This window comes from Podospora pseudoanserina, chromosome 6 (assembly GCF_035222485.1).
Source record: "Podospora pseudoanserina strain CBS 124.78 chromosome 6, whole genome shotgun sequence".
Taxonomy (NCBI): Eukaryota; Fungi; Ascomycota; class Sordariomycetes; order Sordariales; family Podosporaceae; genus Podospora; species Podospora pseudoanserina.
In genome coordinates this window covers 2,244,430-2,271,276 of record NC_085925.1, presented here as the reverse complement: position 1 = coordinate 2,271,276, position 26,847 = coordinate 2,244,430, and the positions used below count along the sequence as shown (strand labels likewise).

At 53.1% G+C, this 26,847-nt stretch overlaps 11 protein-coding genes across 11 annotated transcripts; 3 read left to right on the top strand and 8 right to left on the bottom strand.

The window, feature by feature from the left end:
- The first annotated feature begins 12 nt into the window (after positions 1-12).
- On the top strand, positions 13-2,304 carry QC764_600760 (uncharacterized protein). Its single transcript, XM_062948589.1, has 3 exons — positions 13-319; positions 453-589; positions 655-2,304. Exons 1-3 carry the CDS (start codon positions 269-271, stop codon positions 695-697), a joined length of 231 nt encoding a protein of 76 aa, XP_062797673.1. The 5' UTR covers positions 13-268; the 3' UTR covers positions 698-2,304.
- Positions 1,611-2,198, bottom strand: QC764_600765 (uncharacterized protein; the record flags this gene model as incomplete). Its single annotated transcript, XM_062948590.1, has 1 exon — positions 1,611-2,198. One exon carries the CDS (start codon positions 2,196-2,198, stop codon positions 1,611-1,613), a length of 588 nt encoding a protein of 195 aa, XP_062797674.1.
- Positions 2,305-3,309: 1,005 nt separating the features above from the next.
- QC764_600767 (uncharacterized protein) lies at positions 3,310-3,837 on the bottom strand (the record flags this gene model as incomplete). Its single annotated transcript, XM_062948591.1, has 1 exon — positions 3,310-3,837. One exon carries the CDS (start codon positions 3,835-3,837, stop codon positions 3,310-3,312), a length of 528 nt encoding a protein of 175 aa, XP_062797672.1.
- Positions 3,838-3,861: 24 nt separating this feature from the next.
- Positions 3,862-4,208, bottom strand: QC764_0094600 (uncharacterized protein; the record flags this gene model as incomplete). Its single annotated transcript, XM_062940956.1, has 2 exons — positions 3,862-4,057; positions 4,141-4,208. The coding sequence occupies 2 exons, from the start codon at positions 4,206-4,208 to the stop codon at positions 3,862-3,864; spliced, it is 264 nt and encodes an 87-aa protein (XP_062797671.1).
- Positions 4,209-4,766: 558 nt separating this feature from the next.
- Positions 4,767-7,548, bottom strand: QC764_600770 (uncharacterized protein). Its single transcript, XM_062948592.1, has 3 exons — positions 5,934-7,548; positions 5,831-5,879; positions 4,767-5,774 (listed from the first exon to the last, which is right to left on the bottom strand). Exons 1-3 carry the CDS (start codon positions 6,743-6,745, stop codon positions 4,983-4,985), a joined length of 1,653 nt encoding a protein of 550 aa, XP_062797670.1. The 5' UTR covers positions 6,746-7,548; the 3' UTR covers positions 4,767-4,982.
- A 767-nt stretch (positions 7,549-8,315) lies between these two features.
- QC764_600780 (uncharacterized protein) lies at positions 8,316-10,105 on the bottom strand (the record flags this gene model as incomplete). Its single annotated transcript, XM_062948593.1, has 2 exons — positions 9,267-10,105; positions 8,316-9,215 (listed from the first exon to the last, which is right to left on the bottom strand). The coding sequence occupies exons 1-2, from the start codon at positions 9,696-9,698 to the stop codon at positions 8,316-8,318; spliced, it is 1,332 nt and encodes a 443-aa protein (XP_062797669.1). The 5' UTR covers positions 9,699-10,105.
- Positions 10,106-10,513: 408 nt separating this feature from the next.
- QC764_0094570 (uncharacterized protein) lies at positions 10,514-10,837 on the bottom strand (the record flags this gene model as incomplete). Its single annotated transcript, XM_062940955.1, has 1 exon — positions 10,514-10,837. One exon carries the CDS (start codon positions 10,835-10,837, stop codon positions 10,514-10,516), a length of 324 nt encoding a protein of 107 aa, XP_062797668.1.
- A 1,624-nt stretch (positions 10,838-12,461) lies between these two features.
- QC764_600790 (uncharacterized protein) lies at positions 12,462-13,601 on the top strand (the record flags this gene model as incomplete). The annotated part of the gene is made up of 1 exon (XM_062948594.1): positions 12,462-13,601. The coding sequence occupies one exon, from the start codon at positions 12,462-12,464 to the stop codon at positions 13,599-13,601; it is 1,140 nt and encodes a 379-aa protein (XP_062797667.1).
- A 394-nt stretch (positions 13,602-13,995) lies between these two features.
- On the bottom strand, positions 13,996-17,782 carry QC764_600800 (uncharacterized protein). The gene is made up of 4 exons (XM_062948595.1): positions 17,145-17,782; positions 14,819-17,056; positions 14,646-14,767; positions 13,996-14,587 (listed from the first exon to the last, which is right to left on the bottom strand). The coding sequence occupies exons 1-4, from the start codon at positions 17,483-17,485 to the stop codon at positions 14,217-14,219; spliced, it is 3,072 nt and encodes a 1,023-aa protein (XP_062797666.1). The 5' UTR covers positions 17,486-17,782; the 3' UTR covers positions 13,996-14,216.
- A 91-nt stretch (positions 17,783-17,873) lies between these two features.
- QC764_600810 (uncharacterized protein) lies at positions 17,874-19,175 on the top strand. The gene is made up of 2 exons (XM_062948596.1): positions 17,874-18,684; positions 18,746-19,175. Exons 1-2 carry the CDS (start codon positions 18,067-18,069, stop codon positions 18,980-18,982), a joined length of 855 nt encoding a protein of 284 aa, XP_062797665.1. The 5' UTR covers positions 17,874-18,066; the 3' UTR covers positions 18,983-19,175.
- Positions 19,176-19,761: 586 nt separating this feature from the next.
- Positions 19,762-24,465, bottom strand: QC764_600820 (uncharacterized protein; the record flags this gene model as incomplete). The annotated part of the gene is made up of 1 exon (XM_062948597.1): positions 19,762-24,465. One exon carries the CDS (start codon positions 24,463-24,465, stop codon positions 19,762-19,764), a length of 4,704 nt encoding a protein of 1,567 aa, XP_062797664.1.
- Positions 24,466-26,847: the final 2,382 nt, after the last annotated feature.

The window sequence follows — 26,847 nt, the reverse complement described above, 5'->3', positions numbered from 1 at the left end:
GATTGGAAGGGTAGCTGATAAAGCTTATCCTCTTGGCCTAAGTAGCAGTCCGTGCACGGTTATTAGCCGCTAGTCGGAGAGTTAGTAAGATCCTGGCAAAATCTCGGCTGTTTAGCTCAACGACGGAGCTTGGCCAATTCGACATTTCCCTGTGTTGCCGTCGCCAATTCATTTGACCTTTGCGTCGTTTTCAGCCTACACACACCCACTACATCACCAACCACACCCCCCGACGAGTTTCCCTCTCGACAAACAACCTCTATTCAAGATGGGCGGCCAGATGTACAATCTTTTCGGCAAGCAGGTTGCTTCGCAATACGTCAGTGCTCTCTTTTCTCCTCCGACATGACCCGATCTCCTCCCCTCCATCCCTTCCGCCGCCGGCGCGACGACGACGACGATGACGACGACATTTACGAAGGCCAATTGCTAACATATCTACAACCAAACAGCTCGCCATGGGTGTCCTCGCCTCCCTCTTCGGCGGTGTCGCCGTCGCCACCTCCGGCGGCAGCGCTGCTAAGCCCACCACCCCCGGTGCTACCCCTCCAATCAACGCCTCCAGCTCCGACGAGGCCGACTTCATCAAGTAAACATATGCCCTTCTGTTGTCGTCGAGACCAAGCTCTAACCATCGCTCTTTGTCGCAAATAGGAAGTTCCTCGAGCAGGAGGGCTCCGCCGAGAAGAAGCACTAAGAGGATGGAATCCTGCGTGGAGGGGTTGCTGGATAGACGATGAGTACTCGAGGAAACATACGCCATGGGTTACCGGCATGGTGGTTGGTGGATGTTGAACAAAAAGCAAGCAACGCACGTGTTTGGCTTGGTGCTGTTCATTCTCGCGCAAGACTTGAACTTGTTGTTTGTTGCGAGAAGTGTACATATATATCATCATCAGCAATGGGGAGGTTACGGTTGGAATGAGATCGGACACAGCAAGATGTTTGCCTCTTGAGCAACGTGGATGTTTTTGGTGCTTGTATCTGTGCTTTCGCGAATGGGCAGTATGGGATGTTTGGAGGGAGCTATCGACACTCAAAGTTACAAGTTGGTAAGATTTTGAACTCAGTACTGTTGATGACACACTCTATTAGGTATAATTCCCGGGCTATCCACCGCCATCCGACACCTTATAGCCCTGGGAGTTTCTCAAGATGCGAAATAACCCATCCTGTTGCGAAACAACGTAATAATAACGAAATGAAGCACTAAACAGATTGCCAACCGCATAAGGTTCGACTTTGGATAACCCAAAGGTTACCTTGCCCTCCCCCCTGCCTTCTTTTCCCCAGCCTTATCATCAGGCGGTCACATAGTCGGTCTGCCTGCGCCCCCGTACAAGACCTCACAGCCTCGTCTCAAGGTAAAGGCCAAGCAGTATCCGTCGCGATCTTGTTGATTTCGTCGAGCATGCTCGCAAATTTGTCGGCAGTCTCTAGTGGGGCTGTCTTGACGACACGCTCTTGCTGTTCCTCCTCCTCGTTATACTGAGGCGGGGTTTCACACCGGCAGCCCTCTTGGACCCTCCTCTCCTTTCCTTACCGCGGAGAACGCTTCCTTTCACCATCAACGGAACCCTCGATGCACACCATCGGCTACAGCCACTTGGTCAAGTCCTTGTTCTGCCCCGCATCCTCCAGCACGCAGTTGATGACAACAGGGTTGGACTCGTCACGGGTGTACAGGAAGACGGTGTTGCCGTATCCGTTCTTGGCATGGCGAAGGCGTGCTGGATCTTGCGGTGGGTGGGGGTGGTGTCGTCTAGGCAGAACTTTGCGCGGGTTTCCAGCTTGGCGGACTGGAACACGATCTGCATCATCCAGCGGGAGTGGGATGGGGGCTCGTCCGCAAACTCGCGAAGGTGGCAGAAGCGGCGCTGGCGGCTGTTCTTCTCGTCGTGGTGGTAGATGGTGTCGGAGGTGATGATGTTCTTTCTGGACCAGTGGAAGCCCTCCCGGATCAGGTCCGAGACGGGGGTGCCGTTGAGGCAGCGGATGGTGAAGTAGAGGCGCCACTCGGGCTTTTCCTCGGGCTTGGTGAAGGCGTTGGGCGTCATGGTGAAGTAGATGCCGTCGGTCAGCTGGAGGTTGCCCAGCGTCATGCGGGCCATTTCGGGAAGGACAGTCATGATGGTTGTCTTTGTGGGTGTTAGAGCATGGTTATTTGCTCGTTCATGATGGATTTTCTCATCGTTCATGAACGGTTAGTTACTCGTTTGGGTAGGATTATTTCATCGCTTGTGTGCGGTTGTGTGATTGTTCAGGTATACTCTTGATCGTTCGCGCAGCAGGGTTGATGTGGTGTTAACTGATACTAGCAGGTGAACTGGATTGGATCTAGATGCTGATGGGTAACGAAAGAGAGAAGAGAGATGGACAAGAGGAGAGTGGGACGAGGTTTAACACACTCTGATTCTGAGTGTTTGAAAGCTTGTGACTTTAACTTCAACACGGAAGCTCGCCTCCCATACTGGATAGGTCCACTTCACATTTCAAAATAATGTCTGAAACTCAAAAAGACTAGCCACCTCACACCCCCTTCCCAACCCAGAAGCTCACACTTCATCATCAACAACCCCACATAATGCACATAATGCACACTCAAGCAGCCCTCGCAGCCCTCGCCATCTCCGCCAACGCAATCCTCACCTCCACTTCCCTCCTCAACTCGCCCAGCAAAAGATCAAAGTACTCGAGCTTATTCATTGCCACAAAGTCAGTGTGTCTTAAACATACACAATCTCCGTCCAAAAACTAAGATACTCACCGCTCCTCCGATAACAATCTCGGCTTCTTCATCCCCTCTCAATTGCTCCATAAGCCCCAGGAGTCTCTCTTGGGTTCTCCCCACGCTGTCCATTCTTTCCTCGAGAGTCTGGGTGGTGGCGTACTGTAGGTCAGCATTGGAAATGAATTACAGTCAAAAAGGGGACGGTCACACGGACCATGTCAAGAGAGATCTCACGTGAACCAAAAGGACGTGCTCCAGATCGAATAAACTGGTGAAGCTGCCTGCACAGGTCAAGTATCTGTCGAGTCACGCTGGCGGCTAGTGGTGTGTCCGGGATAATGGGCATTTTCGTGGAAATTTATGAGTGAAGAAGAGCTTGGCTGGGTTAGATCTCGAGATGGGGAAACTGAATGGGTAACGTAACTTCCACGCGACCTCCCCAGCTCTCGACCTTCCATCCATCTCCTCATGCGACATGCTCACTTCACGAGCTATATCCAACAACTCCGGGTTAGCCACCCACGGCACGCAGATATGTCAGGAAACCACGTGTCAACTCCTGCGCAATCCATCCTATCCTACAACCTACCCTGACCAATTGCGACAACCTCAGTAAGACCAGGTCTGCCGTATATTGCTCCCGCCTGGAGTGTCCTTTCCGTCCCTCTACCCTTCCCCAGTCGTAGTCTCACTTCCTGGTAGGAATCCCCTCCCTGTGTCGATTCAATCCGCACGAGGTGCCCAAAAGTCGCGTCCATGGACGATTTCGGCGAGGTCAAGGAGGGGTGCATCGAGGGGACAGTTCCGTCTGGGCCGCTCTCGAAGCCCTCTTCGCCACCTGGGACCCATGGTACCCAGAAATCATCCTCTTTGAGAATGGGGAAGGTCATGTTGAATTTTTCGGAACCGAAAGCGTCAGAGTAGGTTGTTGTGTCGGAGAGATTTCTCGCAGGTACGCATGCCGACCTGACGATGGGATTCGTGGTGTCGACGATGGCGGTGCGAAGAAAAGACTTCCCGTAGTTCAGCGGTGCACCGATCAGCCGTGTACTCCACACCATGCGGATTTCCTCATGAACAACAACCGAGGCGGCATGGGGTGCCATGGCCCAGGTTTCCCGAGTAGCGCGTCATGATGTTGCGCGTGTTTTCGTATATCTTTCGGGTGGTACGACTGTCCATGTGTGGCTCTGCGGGATCATGAGGACGGCACTGGAAGGGCCAGCCAGATTGGCTACTAAACAGACGAGCAAGAATATGACGAAGACGACTAGCTTGGTTGGCGTGCCGTAGTCCATTCTCCAGATCCCACGCAACTCCTTGGACCTGATATTCACCCATGGCCAGCTGGATGACTCAAAAAACACAAAGAGGGGAAAGCTCACTACAGAAATTTCATTTCCGCAAACGCAGAGCCAGCCCCGAGGAGCCCAAGTGGAACACCCGGCGGTTTGTAGAGCAAATGGTAGCGTATCATGTCCCAAATAACTGGGAAGACCCTTTGCGAATGACGGGCTTTCGGACTTCTTCGTTTACCATGAAGAAATCGTTCCATATCCGAGAGATCTGGCTGCGAGCTTGCTCAACCAATGGCCAACTACGAGGGTTGAGACGATGAAGAAACCGACGGGTTTTCTTGGCAGCTTGAGGTGTTGTCGTGGTACTATGCTTATCTTGGCTCGATGTATCGGTGGTAACCTCTTGGGTTTCAGACGCTGACAAGGATACCCGTCTCTGGCAGGTAAGAGTCTCTGTCGAGTTCTCCAGAAATTGGTCTCGCTCAGATTCTCTTGGAGCAATAACAGATATTTTGCAATCGCCCACTTGAAATCCTTTCACCAATGGTATTGGTTCATTTCTCGCACAACCAACAGCGCAGGCTATCAAAAGTCTTCTTATCTGGAAAAAATGATGAGGTCGGCGCATCGCGGCCTCCTTGGCTTTAGACGAATGAAGGCTCAGCTAGTGTGGACTGGTCATTGTTATTTTTGGCAGCGTAGATTGAAAACAAAACCGATCCAAGAGTTCCTGCAACGGGGAAGACATCTATTTTTAGTAGTCACCTAGGTAGGTACCTTACTCATATTTCGACACATCTCTTGGTAGTTATCGAACTGTCCGGCAACCCTTGATGAACGACTGGCGGGAGGTACTATTCCATTTATCTGCTGTAATGACTGTACAAGCTGCGCCTCTATCTATACCCAGCTCTATATTGTCTCTACCCAACTCTAAAGTACTTCCGGTAAGACTAGACCATGGCTCGGGAATACCGCTTCCCCACCCTCGTCTTCTGAAAGTTCTCATCGCTATCTGATGCGTACATTTGCTTGTCGTTGGCCACTGGTAGATCAACGTTGTCGAAGACCGGACGGGAGAAGCGATTGTACGCGATAAACGTATCGCGGTCCCCAACGGCAGCATTTACCGGCGTGGGCGCGCGCATCGATTTTCGAGGGAGCTCGACGGCGTCTTCGACGATGGGCTTGACGCCGTAGTAATTGTAGATCACATTGAGAGAAGGAATCGAGAGACCGTGCACCACAATGGAGAAGAGCACGAGCCAGTAAACGACCGGGATCATAACGCGTACCAGGTTCGTCTCCTCTGCGTCGCCATCGCCGAGTTCGGGAAACAGGTGGCGGGTGTGCTCGACGTAGAAAACGGCTCCAATGCCAATGGGACCAAAGTAGCCCATGAACATGGCTTCCTTCCAGTCCTTAACCACTTTGGGCATGAACTTGTAGGACATGAAGATGGCGGGAATGCGCCGGAAGAGCAGTACTAGGACGCCGAGGCCAATGAGACGGCCGTAGGTCAGACCGGTCGTCTCGGGTTGGTGGAACTCGGACCAGGGGATGATGGTGCCAATGTACATGAAGCCGCCGAAATTGAGCAGCACGTCCATGCAAGAGTTGACTTCGTCGTGGCGCTCCAGAGTTTCGGCAAGATACTCGCCATCCCAGTTCATGGCGTTTCCGGCGACGAAGCAGGCGAGAAGGTCATCAGTGCCGAGCATGCCGCAAATACCGACGAGCCAGAGCTACAGATTTGTCAGTCTTCAGCCGTCTTCGAGGGCAAGTTAGATCCAGAACCTACCCCGATGGCCGTTGGGTAGAGCAGATAGCTCTCCGAGTCGACCCACTTGCTGAAGAAGGATGATTAGCACAAGCACAGTTGTTGAACTCAAGAGAAGACTCACCGGCGAAGGGCGAACTTGAGAGCCAGGCACGAACCGTAGCCGACAATGGCTCCAATGACAACCGACATAAGCACAATGTACAGCCACGTCTCGACAAACCAGTTCTTCAAGGCAACACCGACGCCCCCGCCAAGTCTCCCAACGTCTCCTGCACGAGTTACCAGCTGAGCCGCTCGCTCGTGAACGGTTCCGGTGCTATGGACCCCGGCACCGGGGACATCGGCATGGCGGATGAGATAGACGGCAAGCATGAGAAAGGGGAAACCGAAGCCGTCGTTGGCGCCAGCCTCGGAGGAAATAATCTCGCGTAGATGACGGGGAACGAACTTGTCGGCAAACGGCCCCTTAGCGATGGCCTGTGAGAGGATCGGGTCGGTGCATGTCACGCAAGAACCGATGACCAGGGCGGCGAGTAGTGTGATGTTGGGCACGCTAGCCAGCAGGCAAAGCGTGGTGCACAACCACATGATGGTCATGATAGGGAGAAGGCAAAGGGCCATTTCCTTCCACCTGTGCAGGTTATACTTGGCCGGCAGCTGGAAGCCGGCAATGACGAGCTGCACTCCGATGACAACCCGAGCCATGCCCAGCGTGATGTCGCTTGTTTGCCCCTCAGCCGCGGATCCCCACCGAGAGCTGTCGAGGAATTTGGCGGCGATGGGACCGAGGATGATGCCGATGACGACGGCGGGAAGAGCCTCTCCTAGAAACCATCTGCTCTTGATGAGGACTGAAATGATACCATAGAGCAAGATGAAGGCACCCAACACGGCCAAGACAGTGTTGAGCTCGCTGACATCGAGGTTTGGCATCTTGGCGATATCCCTTGGCCTGCAAGTAACCACAGCTTAGTGAGAAGGGCAAAGAGACCCAAAAAAAAATAAAGGCTTATGGAAAAGACAAAAAACACAAGCTGCCAGAGCCCGAATAGAAGAACAGAGACAAGAGAAAGAAAAACAGCAGAAGCGAAACAACCGGGGCTGCCAGAGTCCTGGAATGAAAAGAAGAGAGGAAGGAATGGCTGGGTCGAGGAGGAGATTGATATCAACTTCGACTTGTCCATCGCCGGCAGGCCAAGAGCAGATCGTTATTCTGGAGACAGGGGCCAAGAAGCAAAAAGATGACCTCCAAGACAACCCTCAAAAATGCTTAGTCGACCTTTAAAGGGATGTTTGATCGTCGTTGCTTGAACGCCGCACCAAGACTGAACCCTCGAATTCTCCGATGCTATTCGACGGGAGCCTCTTGGCGATAGCCTTGGCCGCAGCTTGGCAGAGTTAGACCTTGGCGAGAATTCAAAAGAAGCGTCTGCTGAAACCCATCACCATGCTTCAGCTTCGTGTTGAAGCGACCCTGTGCCCTGGAAACGGACATCGCGATCGGCAAGTTGTGCCGGATGCGATCGACAAGATAGTAGAACTGGTGTAACTCCAGCCGAGACTACCTCATTGCCCCGTGGGGTCGCCGAAGGCAAACCCCCACGTCTCGCCTTGGGAACAAAAGACGATTTATATTGCCGATATCCCAAAACAGCAAGTTGTCGCGTGCCATCGAGTGGTTGCTAAACGTGGAAATTCGAAACAACGAAACAATGTCCCGAAACACGCACTGTCCGCGTTCTCCCGAAAACCGCCAAGCGTTGAGATAGGAGCTTGAAAAGGAGTAATTCCGTAGTGCAAAGGAAAAGAGCGTTATTGCCGGCGGCAATTTGTGGAACTTGACGAAAGGTGTTCTGGTATACACTATAAGAGGAGATCAGCATCGTGTTTACCACATTTGCCAAGCAGTGTCTCAAAACTTGCCAGCATTCGAACATCTGGAGCGAGCAAGCGGATCTGCGGATCGGTGATGACGATGCTTTTGAGCCTCTTTGCCTCAGAAAAAGTCGCTCAGGTAGCTCGCAGTCCCGGGCTGTGAGGTGCAACTAAGGTGTGGCAAAAGTGATGATGTTGGCGTGTGTGTGAGAAGCAAGGGAGCGCAGACTGCAAGATGAAGCAGTGAGTGGGCCTGTGCTCATGCCCCACAGGCTTTCCTATGTCTTATTGTCGCCTCTTGATCAGCAGGCTTCATATCTAGGTAGGTACACGGTCTCCTCCAGACCGGTCAAGTCCCTTATACCTTACTCTATGTTCCAGAAGGGTTCAAATTTCGAACTACACGAGGAAGATTCTGACCACATATAGTGGCTCCGAAAACGCTCCATGACAACCTTCAAAAAGCGATACCTAGCCAATCATTCAAATCCTATAGCACCTTGTATAATCGCACGAGTCTCCCAGCTTCAAAGGTTATTTATTGCCTTCCAGTTCACATTTTTGCAACATTCTACCTCCTACAACACATACCCCGTATCCAACAACAGCAACAGCACCCTTCCAGCCATCACATACAAAAACAACCCCCTCCTCCCCTCCCCCCCTCCACCTCCACCTTTCCAACCAACCTCCCCCTCTCCTCCTCAAACACCCCCTCCAACTCCTCCTCCCAAATCCACTTCATCCTCTCCTGCACCGTATCCCTCAAAATCGGCACAGACTCATCATAGCTCATCCCCTTCATACTCTCCGCCTGCATCTGATACAAATACCCCGCCCCCCGACTCGTCTCCTGCACTTTATTCGCCCTCGGCATCCTCACCCGTTCATACACCCCCATCCAGTCTTCCAGTTTCCCATCCCCCCGCCTCAGAAACTCACCCATAGCCCTCCCAACAACAAACCCATCCTCCACCGCCTGCCCAGCCCCCGCACTCTGATGCGGAACCATAGGATGTCCCGCATCCCCAACTAGCACCACACTCCCCTGTTCAAACACCCAACCCTCCGCCGCCTCCCGGTCGTTAATCTTCCACTTTGACACCTCCTCCGGCAGTAACCTGATCAGTTCCTGTACTATCCCATCGCAATCCCCAAAATCCCTTTCCAACTCCGCTCTTGGGCAAGTGGCGGACCAGGACTCTTTCAGGTCTCCGAGGGATTCCTCCGGGGTGGTGATACAGCCCACAAAATTTAACGTTTGGGTTTCGCCTTGGGAGATGGGGTATACTAAGAGGTGCTTGTTTGGTCCGATCCACATAACATGATGGGATTGAATTGGCCAGGGGGTAGGCAAGGCAGAGAACGGCAACAGGCCACGGTAAACTATCTTGCCTGAGTAGAGAGGGGGACTGTGAGGGAGGTATTGATTGCGGATGGGGGAGTGGATGCCGTCCGCGGCTATGAGGAGGGAGGACGTGGTGGTTGTGGTGTCGGTGAAGGTTATTTTGATCGCGGATTTTGTTTTCTAGGCGGTGTTAGATATCTATGGCAAAACGGAGAACGAGAAAGGACTTACGGTGACGGACCGGCACTTCTTCTTTGTGTGCAATGTCGCTGCTTTTCTCTCCTTGATAGCATCGAGCAGAACCTGGAGCAACTCCGCCCGTGATACGGCCGCCTGGCGGATCTTGCCTGAGTCATTGGAGTAGATGGTCGTTATCTCCTCGCTGTTGTCCCAGCGTCGAAGGGTGAAAAAAACACCATCTTTTGAGCCAGCGATAGCGTTGATTTTGTCGCCTAGGCCGATTTGGTGGAGGAGTTTGGTGGCGTTGACGCCGAGGTTGATGCCAGCGCCGATTTCGCGGTATTGTTCTGCTTGTTCGTAGATGTTGATCTCGATTGAGCCTGGGGGGCAGAAGTGGTGGAGGAAGAGAGCGGTGGTGAGGCCCGCGATGCCGCCACCGATGATGGCTATGTTGAACGGCCGTTTTGAAGTCTTGAGGCCCATCGCGTTGTTTGCGTCTTTGATGATGAATCAAGCGGTGTAAGGTTCATTGTATCTAGAGAAGATGGGTCAGCTGGCTTTTTGTGACAATGCATTGAGAGGATCAGATGGGGACATCTGGCAAGGGAGGTCATGTCTAGTGCACCCACTTGGCAACACCTGTTCCGGCAGTTGGTGCATGACGGAATGCAGCTTCGGCCAGGTTCATGATATTGCTCCATCAAGAGTATTTTCCTGTTGTGGGTATATTTCCATATTCCAGGCAAGTATAGGCTGTGGTGGTGGTGCGCTGACAGATGTAAGCTGCAGGAGATCATGGAATCAAGACATGACAACTGCGGCTGACCCAATGTGTCGGACTACTCTCTCCTCGACACTCTCTCCTCGACAATGGGGTTCGGCTATGATGCCGAGTAGACGAGGTGGGGGTCGAAGAGGGGGCATGATGCCCGCAAGAAGCTATTCCCGACTTATCTGCGGTCGCGGGGCTACCTGGTGTTTTTTTGGTTTAGACCCGTCACACTGCATGTTTTGTCGGAATGCTACGTTGGGTGTGGAGGATACCTAGTGAAGCATTTTATGTCAAAAGAGAGGATGCATGGCATAACATATAGCCCAGTCCGATGCTGAATCCTTAGTTGTGGAAATCAGACGCGACACAACTATGATAAATGAATCAAAAACAACATCAACAGCATTGTCAAATGTGGCCCATGTTATTTCCCAGAGGCAGCTAGCTGCCCAGTGTCAAGTTCCCTTCACCTAACGCCCCAAGCCCTTTTAAGATAAAACCCCAAGCTTCCTTCACCCAAACCCCCTTACTGAACTGGGTCACCAATCTCCGAGGCTAGGAAGATTTCCCGGTTGATTCCCCAGGTGCGGCACCTCTTCTCAACCCAGGCTGGATCATGGGGGCGGAGCGGGAACTCGAAAACCAAAGTGACAATTTTTTTGGTGCCATTGGTGATGTCTTCTTTGATCTCAACAAGATTGTCCCTGGGCCCGGTGTGGACGTACGCGCGCGGATTGCTAGGGTCGTGCGAGAGAGACATCATGACATCCATCCGCGCCGGCTCGTGAGGGCACTTGGTGCAGAGGATGGGCTCCTCCGGCGCGGTGGTCGCGTTCTGGGCGGTGGACATCTTGTTTGATTTTGATCTGATCGAAGGAATTGTTTAGTTGTTGACGAACTTCATTGGGGAGAAGCTCGATAACTTACAATGCTTGAGTCTTGAGCTGGGACAATTTGTCTTGGATGATGGTGTCTTTCTTATGTTGGCTTCAAAAGACAGAGGAGAGGTTGTGGGGAGGAGGGAAGAGTTGAGTGAGAGTGGGAGAGAATGTATTGAAATAAACCTGCAGGAACTTAGATTGCCAGGAAGCATGGACCGACGGCGAGACGGGGCAGCCAGCGGCGAGATTGGGCTGGGGCGAGCGATGACATCGTCGAAGTGATGACATCGTCAAGCCCATCATGGCACTGCACCTCGCACTGCATAAATCCCACACGGAGAACCGGGGCAGTGTTTGCTGGTTATTTATTCAGAAATATAGGCCTCTTGGCCCATCGAAATCTTTTCTCCTGCCCAGTTATCAACAGGTCTTTGAAACAAACAAATCACAACCTTTCCATCGCATCACTCTGCTCTGAACCCATATCTGCCATCTCTCCCTGTTCTCTTTGAGCATTCTCTTTGGCCAAGTCTTTACCTTCATCACCAAAAGACCAAGATATCCTTGTTGTCAAGCTACCTTATCTGTTCGCAACCTCCTATATCATCCAGACAAATCCACCAACCCTAGGCACCACCTCAGTCTTGTCAACTCCCGCAGAATCCTCCCAGGATTCCCCTGATCCTGCCCTACTCCGAGACATCAACATCGAACAAGCCCTCAAAAAACCACCGAGAATGGGTTCGCAACGTAACATCATTTTCCGACCTCCAGCCTGAACACTCCCTTTACCTCCGAATGAAGGAGATGTAAATAAAGTTGAGAAGGACAACAGTGAAGAGGTTCCGGCTGGCCATGATGTCGATCGATAGATGTATGCCGAGCAGGTGGTCATGAATCTTTCGTGTACCATCAACACCTGAGATCGAAAACAATAGATTTTAGTGAGTAATGTAGATTAGTATACTCGTAATAAATATCGACCTGTTGTCGGGTGGGCGTTGGTTGCTACACACTTGAGCATTGATGGCTATTTTGCCCACTTGGGCATATATAGAGAGAAGCGGTGAAGCGGACATGGAAATGGCCATGGTGGATATTCTGGGGAATGAAAGGAAGAAACTTTGGTGAGAACAGCACCTTGAGTTCAGGATCAGACGATCAAGAGACCGCAGAGGTACCATTTTGGTGGATGCATCAGAATGCTACATACGCAAAAAGATTGTGATAAGATAGGAAAATGAAGTTGATGTTGTATGATAGCGGCACTGTTTGTTGGTTTGCGGCTTACAACAGTCTCCAAGTAATGTCAGTTGCCCTTTAATCGACTCTAATCTGTCATTGGTGGAAGCTCCAAAACACCCCACCCGTAGGGCTGAGAGTCGCTAGTATAGGCAGCACCTTACGTCAGTGGGGCTAGGGTCCCCGCACCCCCGCCAAAGCTTCAAGTGGTCGCATGAACGTTGAACCTTCTTTATGCCTTTTACTTCACCAAGCTTCTTTAAACCTGATTACATCCACATCATCCGATACCATCCAAATACATTACGCCAAATCAGTCCAGTTTCTATTTGTCGCACCATCACCTTCACAATGACAACCGACCCCCTCAGCCCAGCCTCAGTGCTAGGCTCCATGGTCGAAGCCCTCCCCACCCACTCCAAAGACGACACCACCTCCGACCTCAGCTCCTCCCTCGATGCCATCACCCTATTCATTCACAGCTGCTTCACCAACCTCTCCTTCCGCCTCCTCGGCCTCAACGAAGACCAAAAGATCGAGTCCGAGTGCGCCAAGCTCGCCCCTCGCCTCCCCCCGCCATGGAACGCCTCCGCCAGCTCCCACAGCTTCGTCTACGCCCACCCCCAATCCTCCATGCAATTCGTCATCCGCATCGACCGCCTCGGCTCCAAGATTGAAGTCCGGGGGTTGGCCACCGGAGACGAACGCATCGCCCGCTTCGAAATCACACCCAAAGATTACATCTCCAACGCCTCACTCCCAGTCCGCATAACCATGACACCCGAAGGCAACGAAGACCGCTCAGACCTCTACTCCAAACTCTCTAACGTCTTCATCTCCGAAGCACGTATAACCGACCTCGTCTCTTTGCTCAAAATCTCCATCATCCAACGGTTGATACCATCCCTCCAAAAAGAGGGCTATCAAGAAGACCCAGCAGCATCAGCCACCCGTCTTGATCCTAACCCCCGTAGACCACAAGACCCCCCTCACCTCCCCCCACCAGCCCAATCAAACCCTTACCCTGCCCCTGACCCGCTTGCCAACCCTCCCCCAAGGCCAATCCCAGCCGGTGACTTCCCGCCACCTGACTTTGAAGACGAATACGAAGTCAACCGACCCCCTCGAGGTCCCCTCAACATGCCTGGTGGGAATTTCGGAGGGCTGGGACATAACGATTTGTACCCTCCCGGCCTGGGACCGGATGATCCCATCAGAGGCAGCTTTGTCGGTCCGGGCGGGCTAAGGAGACCAGGTGGGCGCGGAGGGTTTGCAGGGGGCGGTATGCATCCCACGTTTGACGATCCGTTGTTTCAGGGACCGAGGGGAGAGGGAGATGGGAGCTTTGACGGGCAGGTTCCGCCTGGGGCGAGGTGGGATCCGCTTGGTCCGGGGGGCCAGCCTAGGTTTGGGGGTGGGAGACCGGGTGGTGGTAGGGGAGGTAGTGGGTTTGGAGGGGGGTTTGGGGGGTTTGGGGGTGATATTATTTGATGGAGTATAAACTTTTTGAGAAGAGGTGCAGGGGGAGAGAATGATAAGGGCGTTTTGTAGCAGTGTTGTACGCTTTATGATGTTATTACGAAGAAACGAAGCTGATATTATTGTTTTGATGGGCGAACTCCAAGTCGGAAGCTAGTGACGACACATTGTCGTTTTTGGCCATGACGAATCACCAAAAAGAATCAGCTAGTTTGATATCAAGCAAAACTTGCAAGTGGCCCATTCCAGACAACACTCATCCTCTTTCGCTGATAAGCTGTCTCTGGCCCTGCCGTGATTTAATGACATGTTTACATAAAATCAACGCTTTGTACACCTCGACTACATAAACTTCTACCACCCCACCACCCCCCAAACCTATCGCTGTTACCTACGCATATACATCCCCATAATAAACCCATCCAACCCTCCCACTTTCACTCACGCGACCGCAACCAGTTTTCTCATTTTCTTATCCTCTTCCCATCTCATCATCCCTCTAAAAATATCCCCAAATCTCCCCTCCTGCACCTCTTGATAGTAGCCCATAAGCCTGAAATGCCCCACGGGCAAATCAGCCTCCGAGTTCCAGGGCAGCACCTTCCCTTTGTACGTCCTGGCCAAGTCCTACTGAGCCAGCTCCCTCAGTTTCCCCTTCTCCTCATCACTAAGAAGTTCAAACCAGTGCTGAAAGTTCGCCGTGTTTTCCTGCGCCGCCTTGACAAAGAACACCCTCAGATACTCACCCGTCTCGTCGTTGCGTACCTTGTCGCCAAAGTCAAAGTTGCCCGCAGAGACGGCAGCGCCGAGGTTGACCAAGTCGTTGGTCTCATCCTCCCAGCCCTCGGACCCGTCGTCTGAGTCGAGGTCTGCAAACTGGGACGCCGCCGCAGCTGCTACCTTGGAGGCTGGCTGGGCTCCTGACGCGGTGACGAGGTCGTCGACGAGGAGCTTGAGGATCTTGAGCGGGGCAGGGATGATGGTGTATTGATCAGGCTCTGCTGGTTATGTAAGCTTTTATCACAGACATGGGAGAGGGGGGGAGGGTGAACTTACGCAACTTGGTCTGGGATCGTGTCCTAATGCGGTTGCCCTCGGAAATGATGAGTTGGCCCCTGACCTGAACCTGCGCGACGCGGGGGTCGTTGAGGGCGTAGACCTTGGAGAGGGCGATGATGCTGTGACATGTCAGTATTTGTCTTTCGATGCGTATTCAAGAATGTACTCACTTTCTCGCAGTCTCCTCATACCCCACAAAGTTGACCGAGTTCTCCAACCACTTGGTCAGCACAACCTGCAGGCCATTCTGCCCGTTTATGTTGATGCCGCTCAAGAACTCCACAACATCGTGAGCGCCCACCTCGGAAAGGCGAGCAAAGACCAGGATCAGAGACTGTATCAGACCAACATTCTGAGCGCTGTCGAGACGCTGCGCAACAGCCTGCAAAAGCTGTTGCAAAAAGGGACCAAGCCTCTCTTGGCCAGCCTTTTCGACGAGTTCAGCAGCAACACCACCAACTTCAGCGGCGGCATTATCCTCCAAGTTCTGACCAAGGAGACGGTCGATAATGTGGAGACAGACCTCTAACCCAGAACGGCCGTTTTCGTCTTGGTAGTTAAACATCTGCTGATGGTCGTGTTGGAGCATGTATTTGACAGCTTCGGCAGCCGGCCTAAGAACCTCAGCTTCGTCAGATGACATAAGCAACCGATTGACCTTGGGAAGAACCGTGGCAACCAAGCCGGCGGGCAGCGGCTCAACACCAAAGTTGAGGAGAACGGCGAGAATCTCGGCTGCAATCGTAACCAGCGGCTCATCCTGAGTGAGATTGGCAACGTCAAAGGTGCTAGTGATAGAGGGCAGAGCCTTGCTGCAAAGGGCGGTATAGAGAGCTGGGTCTTCGATCTGTTGAATCCTCTCGGCAAGCTCGTAGAAAATATCGTTGACGAGGCCATCGACTTGAAGGTTGGCAGCACCATGCTTCACGACCAAGAACACCAAGTCGAGCGCCTTGCTCTCGGGCGAGAGGACAATACGGTAGTCCATCTTGAACGCTGACCTAAGCGTGTCGAGGAGAGTGACAAGAAGATCCTCGGCATCGTCAAGATCGCTCATATCCTTGGATTCGAGGAATTGCTGGATAGCGACGATAATGGGCACTTGCGCTTCAATGGGAGCGCCACCGATAATGAAGCCTTCGACTGCCTTGACGCAAGCTACCTGCACAAGCTCAGACTCGTCCTGGTTCATAGCGGTGATGACGGCGTCCAGCAAACCAAGAGCTGGCTCATATGTCCTGGCCAAGGCACCAGCAACCAGATAGCCTCTAGCGCGCAACATGGGCAGGTCCTGCCTGCCGATGGCGTAGTTGACAAGCTCCAGCCAGGCGTGGGACATGTTCAGTGGGATGTTCTTTTCGCAGTCATAAAAATCGTTGAAGAGGGAGATGAACAGGAAAAGAGCCGCCTCCTGCTTCTGCCAGCTTGGGTGCTCTCCCACGAAGAGTGTCTTGGTAAACGCATACAGCCCAACGAAGGCGTCCTCGCCCATCCACTCACCCATCTTGATGAGCAGGTCACCGCAGGCGGTTCTGGCCGTGTAGTTTGAGGACACGGACGTCTCCTCGGCAAGGTAGAGAGAAACATCAAGCTCCCAGAGGCCCTCCTCCTCTTGGCTGACCTGCCCGTACCTGACGAGGATCTCCATGAGTTCCAGAACCCAAGGCGTGTTGTGTACCGATCCGTGACTGGCAATCTCAGCCTCCAGCGACTTTGCCACAGGGCTTGCCCGCATGCACTGGTTAAGGAAGTCCAGCTCATCCAACACCAGGACGTCGACCGAATACGGAAGGCCATCTGTGTCTTCCAAGCGGCTCTGCGAGTCACTAGTAACGTAGAGTGCTTCGTACACAGGTCCCAACCGCTTCAGCTCCTGCCATGTTACCGTGAAGAACTTGGGGCTCTGAGGCAAGAGAAGAGAACCAAATACGGTCTTGATCTTGATCAGAGTCTTGAGGACCTGGATCTTGAGCGCAACTGGGCCGTACCACTCCTCCGGTTGGCTATCCGCATTGGCAACTTCTGGAAGCGGGCTGGAGACGACCTGCTCCATGAATGGAAGCCACCCAGACAAGACTTCATCGGCAAAGGCTTTAACCTCCTTCTTGTGGCCATCCTTCACAACTTCCATCAGGTCGAAGCATGCGCGCAAGACAGCGACAGCCAGCGCACGATGCTGAGACTTGCGGTTTACGTTCAAGGCCACCTCGTAGCATGCCGTAATAATGTCGCGGGCCAAGCTAAAGAATTGCTCATCGGTGATAGCCTCCTCTACAAGGTCCTGCAAAATTCGAAGAGCGCCATGGAGCTGAGCATCGTTGCCAGTGGGCATAATACCCAGTACGGTGGGCAGGAGGTTGGGCCAGTTGTGTGGGAAGTCGGCGACGGCGATCTTCGAAATAAGAAGACTGTTACACAAGGGGTGTTAGCTCCTCCTTCCCTGTTCTCCAACAGCTAGCATCCTTGCCCGTGAAGGGGTCTTGTGTCTTGTTTTACCTGGCCGAGACCTTGACCTTGCGCTCATCCTGCTCATCCTCGGGAGCTATGGCGAGGTTGAGAATAGTGGTCTTCAAATACTCTTTGGTCTCGTCGGAAATGGGCACATGGTCCGGATCATTGCCCTCGGGTTGCCAGTTCTTCTCAACAAATCTGCGGAGGGCACTCAGGGATGCCTGTCGGATTCCGACCGCGAGCTGCTGTGATAGGCCGATGCGTGTGAGTGCTAGAGGAAAGTCGGGGTTCCTTTGGGCAAGTTGGAGTTCGAGCTCGGCCTGTTTTCGAGGCGCTCCTTGGGGCTTTTGCGTGTCGACAAGGACTTGGACGAGATGGGCGTCCATGGTGGACAGCTGGAGCTCGGAATAATGATTCGCGGGGAATTGGGGGGGTTACGCCGTATTCGATAATAGCTGTCACAGCTAGTGTTGTTGTATAAGAGTAGACAGAACCTTGCTGTCCACGTTTTCGGAATACTTTTAGGCAACTCTGGACGACACGGCGAGCTGCTGTCAGAACGTGACGGGACTGTCTCGAAATATCAGAATGGCGGTGTTATCCGAAGGTGGGGTTGCATTTCAGAAGACTGACGCCTCCTCCAAAATCTCGAGTGGAGCGCTGGACCTCGAAGCTTAAGAGGTTAATTGGCAGAGCAGGGGCACGCGCCAGACGTGGGGAAGGCAGACAGAATAGTCCAGCTTTTCCCCGCCAAGTAACTCTCTTTCTTGTACAAGCTACCGGTCACATGCTTTGGCGTTGCGGAATGCACGACTCGTCGCGTTTCCCACCAAACAATGGAAACCCCTCCATTCGCTCTCGTGTAAGCATCAGAACCAGATTCAACAACAGCCACAGCGCTTAGTGTCAAATCCCCGAATACATCAAGTCTCATCATATACGCTAAAGCCCAAAATAACCTCCTTTCATGGTCACCATGGCCGACGAATCCTCCTCCCTCCCCATAGACCAATCCCACATCCTCCTCACATCATTCAACACCTTCCTCACCGTCGCCATCCACAACATCCTCTTCTACCGCCGTCTCTACCCCCCCGAAACCTTCCTCTCCGCCCGCGCCTACAACCTCCCCGTCCACCAAAACCGTCACCCAAAAGTATGCACCTGGATCACCGACGCCGTCTCCTCCGTCGCCGCCCAGCTATCATCAGGCAAAGTCTACCTCATAGCAGTAGTAATCCACTCCCCTCTCAACCCTTTCTCCCTCTCCTTCCCCCCCTCCCCATCCCCCATCCCTCCCGGCTCAGTCCTAGAACGCTACACATTCGACACCTCCCACTTCCCAACCTGGACAACCCCCTCCATGGCCACCCACGCCCGGATCCTGCAAAAGGACTTCCGCTCCGAAGTCACCCGTGAGCCGTTACTTAACCACCCCTCCCTTAACCTCACCAACCTCAACGAGCAATTCCGGGCTTGCCTCCTCAAGATGGCGCAGGCGATGGAGCGGTTGAGTCCGATACCAGAGGGGTGCACGTTCACGCTAGCTGTAGAGCTGAAAGATGACGCTGCTGCTCCCATCGGTGTAAGTGAACTTTTTCCTTTGTCTAAATATGGTCGGCAATGGTGCTAAAAACAGAGGCCAGCACCATCAAGATTGGATCCCCTCAGAACCAACTGATCCTCCACCAGAGCCACAAGACAGAAAAGGCAAGGGGGGGTGCGTCACCTCAGTGGCATCCAGGGCAGAAACCGCGGTAGCAGTCAAAACTACACCAGTCAGGGTGGTGGAGGCTGGACCGCTGTGGTTTGAGTGCTGGGTTGAGGAGTCGAGGGCAAAGGTTGGGTTGATGGAATTTACGGCTGCGCAAGAGAGAGTCTGAGGGGTATGGCATGGGTTGTTTGTCCGTGTCTGGGATTTTCGGTTGGCGTTCTGGTTGCAAGTGTTCATTTGGCTTAGTGATACCCCCAGGACTGGAAAATAGAAACAGGTCCTCGTTTTATTATTACACGCACGCTATCTTATGTTTTCAGTAGCTCAGCAAATGCCTCACAATGGGCTGGAATAGATCACACCCTCACAACTTGGGAGGCTGTTGTGTCCCGCCTCATAAGCAACCCCCGACTCACACCCAACAGTGACGAAAGACCCACAAAACTGGAAACGCAAAAAAAAAAATCCAAAAACATACAACACCGAGGATTCCCCAGTGGTCACCCACCTGAGTACTGATTCGGCTCTCAGCCATTTGACAAGGGCAGAGCGGACGGGATGCCGTATTTTTAGCTGGATATGGTCGTATGTGCTAGTTAGGTTCAGAATTGGGGTCCATAGTGCGCTTTGCAACATCCCACTGGTATTGTCAGTCAGTGATGTTGAATAAACCGCACCTACATGTTCGCAAGTCATGATCAAAAGACACAACAAAACACTAATGGTCCATATTCCATCCCCCCTTTGGCCTCGCCAAACCTCTACCCTATATCCCTACAACAATTCCAACAAAATAAAAATACAAATCCTATCCCAATACAACAAACACCCCCAACGCCTCGCCTTGTAAGTGATGTCCCAACAAGTTTATCCCTTTCCCTCCCCATTTTTTCATCTCCCCTGTAACCCCCCTCTCCTCCTTTCATATGTATTATTACCCGCCCCACATTAAGTATCCCCCCCCTGATGCCCCTCCCTCACACTCCCTTTCAATACCCCCCTCAAACTAACCACCTCCCTCTTCAACCTCGCATTCTCCCTCTTCACCCTCCCCATCTCCTCCCCCTGCTCCCTCAATCTTCCCACCAGCTCCTCCTTCCCCTCCTGCCCCTTCCCCTTGATCGCCTTTACAATCTTCCCCAACTCCCCATTAAACTTTTCATACAGCAGCTCATTCTCCGCCGTCGCCTCCTTATACAACTGATCAATCGCCTTGACCTTCATCTCCATCCCCCTCAGCGTGTCCTCCAAGTCCTTCTCCAGCTGTTGCTTCCTCTGCTCCAATTCTATCAGCGCCAGAGGGACCTTCTCCTCCAGAGTCTTGACCGCAAGCGTCAACTTTCGAAAGTCAAGAGTAGATGAGCGGGGCAGCGACGACCCCCCTAGGCGCGCCATGTCCTCTTCTATGCGAGACAGTTCCGACTTTAGCGAAGCGTCGACTTCGTCGATCGCTTTCTTTTCTGTTTGCAATCTCTCGCGGAGCTTCTGCGGGGATTGCAGACGGAGTCTTTGGCCTGGTGTGCTCGGCGTGCGGGGAATGCTGCTCGTCCCAGTGCCGGGTCTGACATTGGCGGGTGACTCGAGCGGCGGAGGAAAAATTGTCGCCCCTGGGATCCTCGAATTGGGCTTCAGGGTAGGGATCTGCGAAATGGCGATAGTTCTAGCACGCGCTCTGTCGTAGCTCGTCTTCCCTGAGTCTTCCTCTGACCCGTCCCCTTCTTTTTCTGATGGGGTTTTTATATCGTGGTGGAGAATGGGATCGTTCTCCTTTTGTCGGGAGGAGCGGAAAGTGCTTGTGCTGCTGGATGGTGGCTGTGGACTGATGGGTATCCTGGACGGTGAGGCTTTGGTGGGGGAGGTGGAGACTCTCGAAAAAACCATTGACTGAGGACGGGGTGTGGAGTTGAACTTTTCGGCGGTCTGCTGCCTGCTGACACGAAGAGGCATCAGTTGTTCTTCTGGATCATCGATGTTGGCGGCAGCCATAAGAGTTTTGAGGTCCGAGAGCGAGCTACGGCGCTTCTTTTTGACCAGTTTTGTCTCGGTCGGCTCGTCGTGCGGTTCACCAATGGTCTCGAGATACCGGTTAGAGCTACCCGGCCGGTGCTCAATGTCATCGAATGCCCCGGCAATAGGTGGCCTGTCCCTAGATGCTGGCCTCCGGAGCCTGCCCTGAGTAGGGAAGTTCAGACTCATGTCAATGGACTTTGACCTGCTGTTCTTGCCAAGACTGGCACTCTCACCGGGCACAGGGGCCTTGCTGGCGTGCTTGCTCAACGTCCTCCACACCGAAGGCCGCTCATCATTCTTGCTGTTTTGGCGCAGCAGTGTGTCGAAACCAAACTTCCTGCGCAGCGACGACGTGTTGGATGTCACAGACCCCGACTGAGACTTGTGGCTCCGGCCGGTTGCGTGCAGCGACTCGAAAGATCTGTTGTTCATCAACATCTGCATGGTGACACTCAAGTGGTTCTCCTCAAAGATGCGATCGACATCCTCCACCATTCTATCGAGGAGGTTGATATAATTTGGTGCGGTGTCGTCGTCAACCAACAGTTCGGCAAAAGCAAGCGTCAAGGCGCCTCTGTCACCGTCATTGGAGCAGCCGTCCAAGAGATCAGCCAGAAGCTTGATCAAAGCGGTGAATGCTCGTCGGTTTTGAGGGGCCATGTCGCTGAAAATAAACCTAACAAAATCTGCAAAATCCCCCACAACCTTCTTGGAGGCACGGATCTGCAGAGCTTCAAGCGCCTGCATGGTCATGATAGGCCCAATCTGCTCGCGCCAGGCGATGCGGACAAACTTTTCGAATGCACAAAAGATCACCTCGGTGCCAAGCTCTTGGGCGGCTTCAAGGTCAAAGGGAAATTCGATCAATCGGTTGTAGAGGTCGTTGATAGCGAGCTCATCAGCCATTGATCTGTTAAGCAACGTGCGGCCGATGAAGTAGCCCTTCCGAGCCTGCATGTTGGCCACATATCCTGTAAATGTTTGCTCCAGGCGCACAAGAGGGTTTTCTGGCCGCTCCTCCTCCATGGTGATACGAGGAATGCCCTGCTCTCTGGATGATACAGACGAGTTCAGTACAGTAGGTTCTCTGTCACGTTCTCTTTCTCGTTCCCTTTCCCGCTCCTTCTCTCTTTCGGACCGCATCCTGGCAGAGTTGGTCCTTCTGTGCTTCGACCCATTGACTGGTGTCGAGTCGGTACCGTTGGATGACGCGCTGCTGTTTCCAGACAGGAAGCTGGAGAGCATCTTGACCGGCGATGACGAGAGGAATGATCTCGAACTGGACTTCTCCACCTTCGGTGCGATGTTGATGGCCCGTATTACCTTGGTGTAATATGACACCAATGCGGGGACAAGCCTGGGGTTGGCTACACTGAATTGCGAGCTCAGCAACTGGACAATTCTTCGGGACAGGGTCGGTAGGAAGTCCTCCAGAGCAATGTCGTCGGTAAACCTTTTGCCATTGAGGCCAATGGTGTTCATCGATATCCTCTTCATGTCGCCGCATCGGACCTCGGTCACAATCTCCACACCGTAATGGCCGACAGGCGCTCCCTTGGTGCCATTCTCGATGTCAAGTACGACGCGTATTGGCGCTGGCTCCCTGCGGCCCTCGATTAGTTGATGCGCGCCCTCCTGAAAGACTGCGGCATGCAGGCCGAACTGTGCATCCTGCATCTTGACGGAACGCAGGGTCCATGCAGGGTCCTCCCGTTCCTTTTCCGAAAATCTTCCTTCGATTCTGGCCTTGACAATGTCCTCGGTCCACTTGTTGGCCTTGCCTTCGTAGTGCTCGCGAAGGAGAAAACACCTGGTCGTGATGGCCTTGCTGGTGAAATACTCGCCGGCGTGGGCGCCCTTCATTTCCTGGGTCGACGTCATCCAAATCAGCCGCCCATCTATGGACTCGGTGAAGCGGACATCGGCCAGGCTGTGCCATCCAGTAAAGGCAAACTCCCAGGAGCCCTGTCCGCCAGCAGCATTGGTCATGGCTGCCAACAACCCTGCAGGTGACGGCTTGTCGATCTCCTTCAAGAAGTCCCGAGCTGTCCTCTCAGAATCCCCCTTCTTCTGCAGAATGACAACACAATCCGAAAACAGCAGCAGAATGCCTGGTCTGTCGGGAATATCGTCATCGATGTAGGGGGCAGCCAGCTCCACAAAGTCGACAGCCAGGATCAATCGTCCTTGAGGCTCGAGGTCTGCTGGCCAACACTCGACCATTGTGCGCAATCGATGCGTGACATGTGGCTTGTCTGGTAATGGGTCGTCCATGGAGCAGATGTTTGTGATGATATCCCTTGCTCGTAGCAAAACTTGCAGCGCCGGGTGTGTTATTGGAAGGCAGGCAACGATCTGATCGATGAACAAGTTGTACCGGGGAAGCCTCTGGACCGGTTCAATCAGCAGCGACCGGATCGTCTGTTCACCTGTCTGCACCACCCTCTGCCGGAAACTCGACTGCTGGTCGAGGAAATTGTTGAGGAGCTTGGGGAAGTTTTGACTGGCTCGGATGTAGTCCTGGTAGCACTCGGTGAACTTTGGGAACCAGTCGAGAAATAATCTCGCCATCGCCAGAGCACCGCTTGGATCCTTGGCCTTGTTTGGGCTGTTGAGACGTGTCGGAGGAAATGGTGTCTCCATGTCTTTCATGGCCTCCTCTTCACTTTCGTCCATGACTCGGCGGAGCTCTTCCATGAATGCCGAGTTGACCTCGAGAATAGCCTGTGCTGACTTGGGGAACAGCCTCTCTACCTCCTCCTCCGAAGGGCTGATGCTCCCTGCCGACCTTTCCTTGGCCTTTTTGTAAAAGTCGACCGCGATGTTGTTGACCAGCTCGTTAAGCTTGAGAACATAACGCTCTTCCGTGTCCACCAATTCGCCCATCTTCATGCGCAGCTCCACCTTTTGGTTCTTGGAGAACGACTTGCTGCGGTTCAACGAGGTTGGTCGTGATGGCGCGCGCCGCAGCTTCGATGTTGGCAGAAACACCGGCTCTCCGAACAATTTGACTATTTGGTTGTATCCGCCATATTGTCTCAACGTCGGATCCAAAATATCGTCTTCATCTTCTGGTACCTCTTCCAAGTCGGCATTTCCTAGCGGCACGATCGATCCAGGCGGTAAAACAAGGTCCATATCCACACAGCCGATGTGCTGCGTCTGGAGCGCGTCTCCTAGAATATCCACCACCTCGGTCGTATTTTCTGCTTGGACAGCAGCCTTGGCCAGATCTGCCGCGTGCTGTTCTCCAAACATTGCCGGCGCCGAACCTGGCCGACGAGCGCGTGTCGAGTACGCATTCTTCAAATATGTCTTCACCGCCTCGGGCAACTCGCTGAAATACTTGTACAACCCAAAGGCCAGTCCTCGGCAGACCTCATCTCCCTGAAATTCCCGTGGCAAGTGCGCGACTACGCTGTAGAAAGGAGAGTTGGGTGAGACAGTGATACGCGGAAAAGATACGAAGCCGGCCGGGCTGTAGATGTGTATCTGGATTCGCGAGCTGTTGAGCGTGTAATTGGCTGTCGTCGAGGGACCGTGGAAGATGAGGACTGGCAGGTGGCCCATCAAGGGGTCGCTGGCATAGTAAAGAGTGACATGTTCTGGCGACAGCGCCAGCTCCTCGGTGACACGAACCATGGTGGTTTCAATTGGTCGCGATCATGGCGGTTTGAGGACAGCGTAGGGGAGGAGTAAGTGAAGGAGCGCGAGCGAGTCTGTTCGTTCTTGGCCGGAGATGGATTGAGATTGGCGGTGGAGAGGACAGACAGATAGACAAGGTCGGTCGGGGGAGGCTGGGGTCGGTCGGTCGGTCGGTCGGGCAAGTCGGGTGAGTGGTGAGTGGTGGGGTGGTGTCGGGCGCAAATGCACAAGTATGTATGTATGTATGTATGTAAACAGAGAGGCGGCGCTCGCAGGGAAACGGGCGGCTGCAGGATGCTGGCTGGACCTTGGATGTTGCTGCAGCGCGGCGCAGGGCGTTGATGATGTGAGCAGCAGCAAACGGGACGCAGCGGTTGCACAGACGAGATGCAGGTGGAGGAGCCACTTCTGCTCCTTAGCTGCTTATGGGGAGTCCACCAGCCCACAGCTGATGACCCAGACCGCGTTCCCGGTTTGCAGCTAGAAAACTAGAAAACTGGAAAACCACCGTCTACAATCTTCTGTTGCCCTCAAAAGAAGGCTGGGAATTGCGTCACCGAGTGGATGGGCCCTGAATAGCTACAGATTCCGACCTTCTAAAACCCCGCAATGGCCAACCTCGAATTCTTGGTTGATGCAGCTCCCCCGGCCTCTCCCCTGTCCGCCATCGGCCACCGCCGCAGCCAATTGAGGCTGAACCCGAGCTTGGGCCACCTCTTCTTCCGCCTCTGTCTGCATCGCCAAGCCGACTGAAACGCACCCTAGACCATGTCGGGTCGCTGACACCAACCTCCTCAAAAATGGCAAAAGGAAAACAATCCCATCCCTTGTTGTTCAGGGGCAACCACAGTGCCTTGGCACTCAGCCCTATCAGATCTACGAGCTGGAGGGGATTGAACTCCGGTGGCACCAAAGCCAAAGAACAGCTACAGAAAGATATGTGTGCTTCTTTCAAGTTTAGCTATATTCTGGACTGAAAATGAAAGCTGAGGAGGAGGGGACAATCAGCGAGAGCCCTGAAGATGGCGCGGTTCCCTGGGCCTACTTCGTGGAGTGGTGGAACACCTCCGGAAGAGTCTACTGGGTCAGCGGGAGGGCTGGTTGTAGAAAATCTACCCTCATGAAGTTCCTGAACGAATTTAAACGTGGTAGGCCCAGGGGCATTTCTCATCAACAATGGTAGGGGATCCAACAGAGCAGCATTCATGCCTCTCAGTAAGCTGCACGCTGAAGGTTGAAGCCACAAGCAACATTCAAAACTCGAATTCAACAATCTCATTTCACCCACCCGCCACGAAGAAGTTTTAGTCTCATCTTTGCTCTGGGCGCCGACTTAAGCTTTTTTGATGATGGAAAGGGCCACCCATCAGCCACCACCGACATTGGCATCACCTCGAGCGGTCCTCGATCGGCACACATAGCCTCAATGCTACAAGGTGTGTCACAGCCACTAGCCTATGCCCAAGCATGGGTGGTTTGTCTAACATGCTGATAGCCAGAACCAGAATGTCGGCAGACGGCAAAGCAGCCATCAAGTCGATACGGCGTGTCATCTCCGCCAGCAATCCTCACCCCACTCAAACATCGACTTCGCCATGGAAATCAGCAGCCTCAGCATCAGAATCTCCCCCATTAGATTTTTGGGAGACACAAAGGCTCGAGTCTCTAGCCTTTAGGGATTTTCAAACGGAGAGTTTTGACTCACGGAACCGCATGCTGCAAGAGCATGAGGAAGATCTCAAGATGAATAATATCGGATACAGAGACTTTGCGGCTGTGGTGCCAGGAACATCAAAACGAAAGATGGCGATGAGGATACTACGGGTGATAGGCCGGTTTCTTGACCAGGTTCCTCGATAAAGGGGTATCAGTTGCGGGAGGGAAGGCAAGCGATGATTTTAAATATGGTTGATATCTCTGCGTTTGTTCGAAGGTGAGTAAGCATCAGTAGCTTCAATGGCACAAGCTCTTTCAGCCATCCCTTGACCCTTAGTTCTTCCGCTAAATCCATAGTGAGGAACGCTTTAGAAAAGGCCATTTCGCACACAAAACAAGAAGGGCTTTGTTCAAGTTCCTATGCTCGCTAGTCGAATAGATCTCCGGCCACCGCCAACCACCTGATATTTCGCTGCGAGGTCCAGAGCTGTCCGTTAAAATTGCAGGTCTTTGTACAATACATTGCCCAAATTACATTCTTCTTTATTACCAAACCCTGCCAAGCCCTTTTGCTCTTCACGCCGATCCTATAGAACTACCACCTATCAGACGGGCGTAACAACGACCCTCCTGTTCTGTACAAGGCACCATATTATGCCCCTCATGACTTGCATCACAACTCTCCCCGAATGATATCTCCAACTCATGATAGCCACGCGGTAT